We start from the raw sequence: 4750 nt of genomic DNA on the forward strand, positions 1-4750 counted from the left end.
TGCGTGCGGTGTGTGTGTGTGTGCGTGCGTGCGGTGTGTGGTTTGTGTGTGTGGTGTGCGTGCGGTGTGTGTATGGGTACACTTTGACTTCAAGAGAATGTAAACTAGAGACTAAGGAGTAGATTAATGATAAGCATGGTGTTGACGTTATGGGATTGGTTGTAATTCATGTGTGCGTGTAAGAGTGTGTGTGCGAGTGTGTGTGTTTTACAAACGTTTGTGCCATAGCATTAAATCATTAACTTTGCTTAGGGTGTCTGTTGTGTTTCTCATAGTGAAAAACAGGAGTGCTAATCTCCCAACCTAGTTTATTTTACATCATATTTTCATTTCTAACAGTCATCACATTAAGCATTAATCAATACTCAAAAGAAAGTGTTAGTGAATTATGTCTCACTCACTATCAAAAGTTATCAGACTTGTTTACATTGGAGTAATTACTTGGAGTACGTCATATTATATATTGCCATAACTTCTGTGAAATAATATGTTTTAAATGTGCTCACTACACGTCAAGTCATACCTCTCAGTGAAAGCCTGATGAAAGTCTATTGACCGAAACATTGGTTGAAAGATTCATTCAATAGTATGTGGAGCATTCAGGATTACTAGTGTGCTGGAGTTTCTTCTTTCTTCAAATGTGCTCACTACAAAATGGTGCTCTTCTGTGTGTCTGTGTGTGTAGAGATACTGAATATAAGGGAATACAGCTGTCCTTGGACCAGATGACCCCTAGCAAGCCAGCGTTCTCATACACCAGCCCTCCGAGCACTACAGACGAGAGGAAGGGCACCAAGCCCTGTGTAACACACACCAAGGCCAAAGTCAGAGTGTCCCCCTATCCACAGCAGGTAAGACACTTGGTACCTCTGTGGTGTACTTGTTCCCAAGCACAGTAATAAGAAGAGCATCTGTTTCTCTCTCCTGTAGACCCAAACTCCCATGCTCTCTTAGTCTCACAGCCTCGTTGTGTTGTGTTGTCTTGTAATCAATATAATGTGTCTTTAAGCCAAATGTCACAGAATATTTAGATGTCGTAAAACCATCTTTTACTAATTTAATATATAGTTTAAACCTCAAATATTTTCTATTTTCTTACAGTTTTCAGCCTTTCACCCAGAGCGTTCCGAGTCCGACCAGGACAGCCAATGGGGAGGTAGCCCGCTGACAGACTCCGCCTCGCCTCAGTTGCTTGACCAAGGGGAGGGAGCGGAGGGCGGGGCCTGCGCCTACAGACTCTACCCCGACTCCGGCTCCCTGTGCTATGGCCTGGCCCTCTCCGAGGAGGACCTAACGCACACCAACACCCCCGCCCACCCTCACATCCCCGCCTGCGACCGTGGTGCCCGCTGCCAAGCTGGTCGCTACTTCCTGGGCGCTGCTCCCCAGTCTGGACGGGAGGCCTGGTGGGATGCCACGCGCTCTGTACTCTCACTGCCCAAGTCGTCTCTGGAGAACGGCGAGGGCTACGACCTCACTTCCTATCACAGCCTGGTCCAAGGTAAGGCGCTAGGGTGACGGCCGCCACCATCTGGAAATATGGGTTGTGTCCCAAATGACACCCTATTCCCTATGTGGTGAACTTTAGGTCCCATAGGGTCACGGTCAAAAGTAGTGCACTATATAGGGAATAGAGTACCATTTGGAACGCAGCCATACAAATCCAACATTTCCCTGGTAGCTTGTTTACCAAATGGACCGTGGACATTATGGTCCATGCGAAGTTCTTTCTTGCCAGTATGCCGATTGTTACCATCTGTTGTGCAATAATTGCCCACTGTTTAATCCAAGTTATTTCACATTTCATGTACTCAAACTGAAAGACAACTCCCAATGGTGCTGCTGCCAAGGAATGCACTGTCTATTAGGGATTTACAAGACATGATCAGTTCTATGCATATTATCAAATGTCAATTCATGTAGATGGATAAATAAATCTGTCTGTATATTACAAAATGCAATACTTCACTCCAGTCATATTTCAAGTTTGTATTAATAGTCACATAGCGGTCATAGGCAATGGCGTACATGGGTATTACATAAATATGCAGTAAAATCATGAACTGTGAAAATCATAGCGATATGTCCTTTTGGGTTTGGGGCTAGTATTATTACATCAATGTGGAGACTTGTGGTGCCATTTTGTGTAACAGGAAGGGGCCACTGGGACGAGGAGAGCGTGGTCAGCTCGCCTGAAGGGGGCGGTGGCTCCACCAGCGACTCAGGTGAACGTTACCGCAGCAGCACTGTCGGCGACCATTTCCAGGCGAGTCCTCAGGAGCCCAGCAAGATGGAAACACTGATCCGCGTCACGCAGCAGATGATCAAGGAGGAAGAGAGCCGCCTACAGCTGCACAAAGGGCCCCTGGACGCCCTGGGTCCAGTGGGGGGTCTCTCCAACAAGAGCCACAGACCCTGCTCCTTCACCCCCTCCTCCCTGCCCCTCCTCCAAACTGCCATGCCCGGCGTCGTGTGTCGTGGCCCGGGAGTCGCCGACGGCATCAACCTCACCCTCACCTCCGAGCGCCTCCATCACCGCAACGATGGCGGAAATGTTTTGGGTTCCCACGACAACGACGACAAAAACACGGCCAGCCCGGCCTCTCTGTCGCGCCTCAGCAGCCCCAGCTCTGACGGAATCCCCAGGCCGGGCCTGTCCGTCTCCAAAGACTACCTGCAGAGTCAGACAGATGTCTCGCCCCACCACCACCCTCCAGTGCAGCAGGGGAGCCCTCTGCTCTACCCTGCCCAGGAGAGGCAGCACCTGGACAGGCACGCAGCCTACACCCTGACTGGCTACTCCCTGGACCACCTGTACGACGCGGAGAGCCTGAGGAGCTACTCTGGGCTGGCAGGAGCCCAGTACGGCATGCTGCCCCACATGAGGATGCAGGCCGACCAGATACAAGGACACAAGGGCACATCGGTGATCATCACCAATGGGAGCTGACCGTACATGACTGACATAAAGACAGACCAATCCTAGCATCTCACTGAAGGAGTAAATGTTGGACTTACAAACTTACTCCTCATACATTAGGGTCTGATCCAATTTTAGTGTCAAGATAATAACACAGGTCTTCTCTGTCACACTTCACTGAGCCCAATAGAGTCCAATAGAGTCCAATAGAGTCCAATAGAGCCCAATAGAGCCCAATAGAGTCCAATAGAGCCCAATAGAGCCCAATAGAGTCCAATAGAGCCCAATAGAGCCCAGACCCAGCAAGCAAAATAGTTGCAATAATGTCAGGCTGGCAGCTTTTGTTATTCCTTAGTCAGGTTGTATACGGATTATAAAAGAACATTGTTTCAATGTCTTTTTACTGACCAGAAAAATAGATCTTTAACTGGTTGTAATCTGGTTACCTGATGAAATAGTAAACAAAATATGACATCTTTCCCACATGTCTTGATGTTATTATCATAAAAAGGCAGGTTTAACTGTAATCTGCCACCTCTACAAAAATAAAATGTTTACAACCAGAAACTGACGTCATTATGACGTTCCATGCCAAATTTTGCCCTCTGGGTAATTTAATTCCTCCCCTTGCGTTGAACTGAGATGCTGTGGAAAGGCTATTCAAGTTTTCAGTGAGTGCCCAGCTTGGTTAAAGTTAAACCCAATGTTTTAGTCCCAACATAGTGTCACGCACCAGTAACTAGGCCTATCGAAATGATCATTTCCCAAGGTAGTAGACAATGTGCAATTCCATTACATGACCTCAAACCTGATAAAGCGTTGTGTAACTTCCTCACAAAAACTTCAATGGAGGGTAAAAGTAGTTCTTTATAAAAATACTCATGTTTTTCTATATTTAATTGTCAACATGTTGAATATTTCTTTTCTTCTCAATTAAATGTCATGTTTAATGTCAAAGTAGAACATTTGGTGGCAGGGTTGCTTTAGTTTCAATGTTGGCATTATCTGTGCATCCCATTTGCCAAATTTCCCCCTCTTAGTAGAAGTCTTAAGGCGTGACAACAACAACGTTTATCACTTTAAACTTCTGGTGCTTTATTATGTGTTTCAAATTGAAAAAATAATATTGTTGTTTACTTTTCTTACCCCCAAAAATATGTAAAGTATCTCCTGTGTAACTTTATTTATGATGTAAATATGTTCAAAAATTGCTTTCTTTTTTGGACAACAGGTCGTAAGTGTATCTATTAACTGGGGATAAAAAATCTTTTGATTCTAAATACAGGTGCAATCAAACCCTCTTTGATGTCTTGGTTTTATTCTGGTCTGTAATGTGTTGGGGGACGCGGTTTGATCAAACTGGGGTGGATACAAGAGGAAAACAGAACACTGAGAAAGAACACAAGCCATCATGACATCACAATGCCGTTGTGACTCACTTTAACTTTCAAATGTTATTGCCTTTTTTCTCTCATGTAAGACAGTTCCAGCAGTATAAGTACTTGCATATGTAAACATTTTGACCTTACCTTAGCAGTAATAGTCCTGCCATGTTTTCTAATGTAGTTAAGTTATTCAGATGTAGTCGTCCACCAGCATGCCTGTCTGGAATGAAAGGCTCCCTGACTGGCGCCTGAGAGCAAAGCTCCCATCACTCACTGTTGACATGGGCATGTGATGGACCGCATGTGTTACCAGCCAGCCAGCACTGACGTTCCAGGAGGTCGAGCCATTACACAGCTCTGTTGTCACCTCCAGATGAAAGCATAAGAAAGAAAGTGTGCGTGTGCGTGTGCGTGTGGTGTGTGCGTGGTGTGTGCGTGCGTGCGT

At 45.9% G+C, this 4750-nt stretch overlaps 1 protein-coding gene across 1 annotated transcript in view; it reads left to right on the plus strand.

Annotated features, from left to right (window-relative positions):
* Positions 1-4215, plus strand: part of LOC112234838 (single-minded homolog 1-A-like) — an 18189-nt gene extending 13974 nt beyond the window's left edge. The window contains exons 10-12 of the mRNA XM_024403146.2: positions 686-851; positions 1102-1501; positions 2154-4215. Of these exons, the coding sequence (XP_024258914.2) occupies positions 686-851; positions 1102-1501; positions 2154-2950 (1363 nt within the window). The 3' untranslated portion in view covers positions 2951-4215. The remainder of the gene's footprint in view (positions 1-685; positions 852-1101; positions 1502-2153) is intronic.
* The last annotated feature ends 535 nt before the right edge of the window (positions 4216-4750 follow it).

The sequence above is a fragment of the Oncorhynchus tshawytscha genome, linkage group LG05 (genome assembly GCF_018296145.1).
Source record: "Oncorhynchus tshawytscha isolate Ot180627B linkage group LG05, Otsh_v2.0, whole genome shotgun sequence".
NCBI classification, from domain to species: Eukaryota; Metazoa; Chordata; class Actinopteri; order Salmoniformes; family Salmonidae; genus Oncorhynchus; species Oncorhynchus tshawytscha.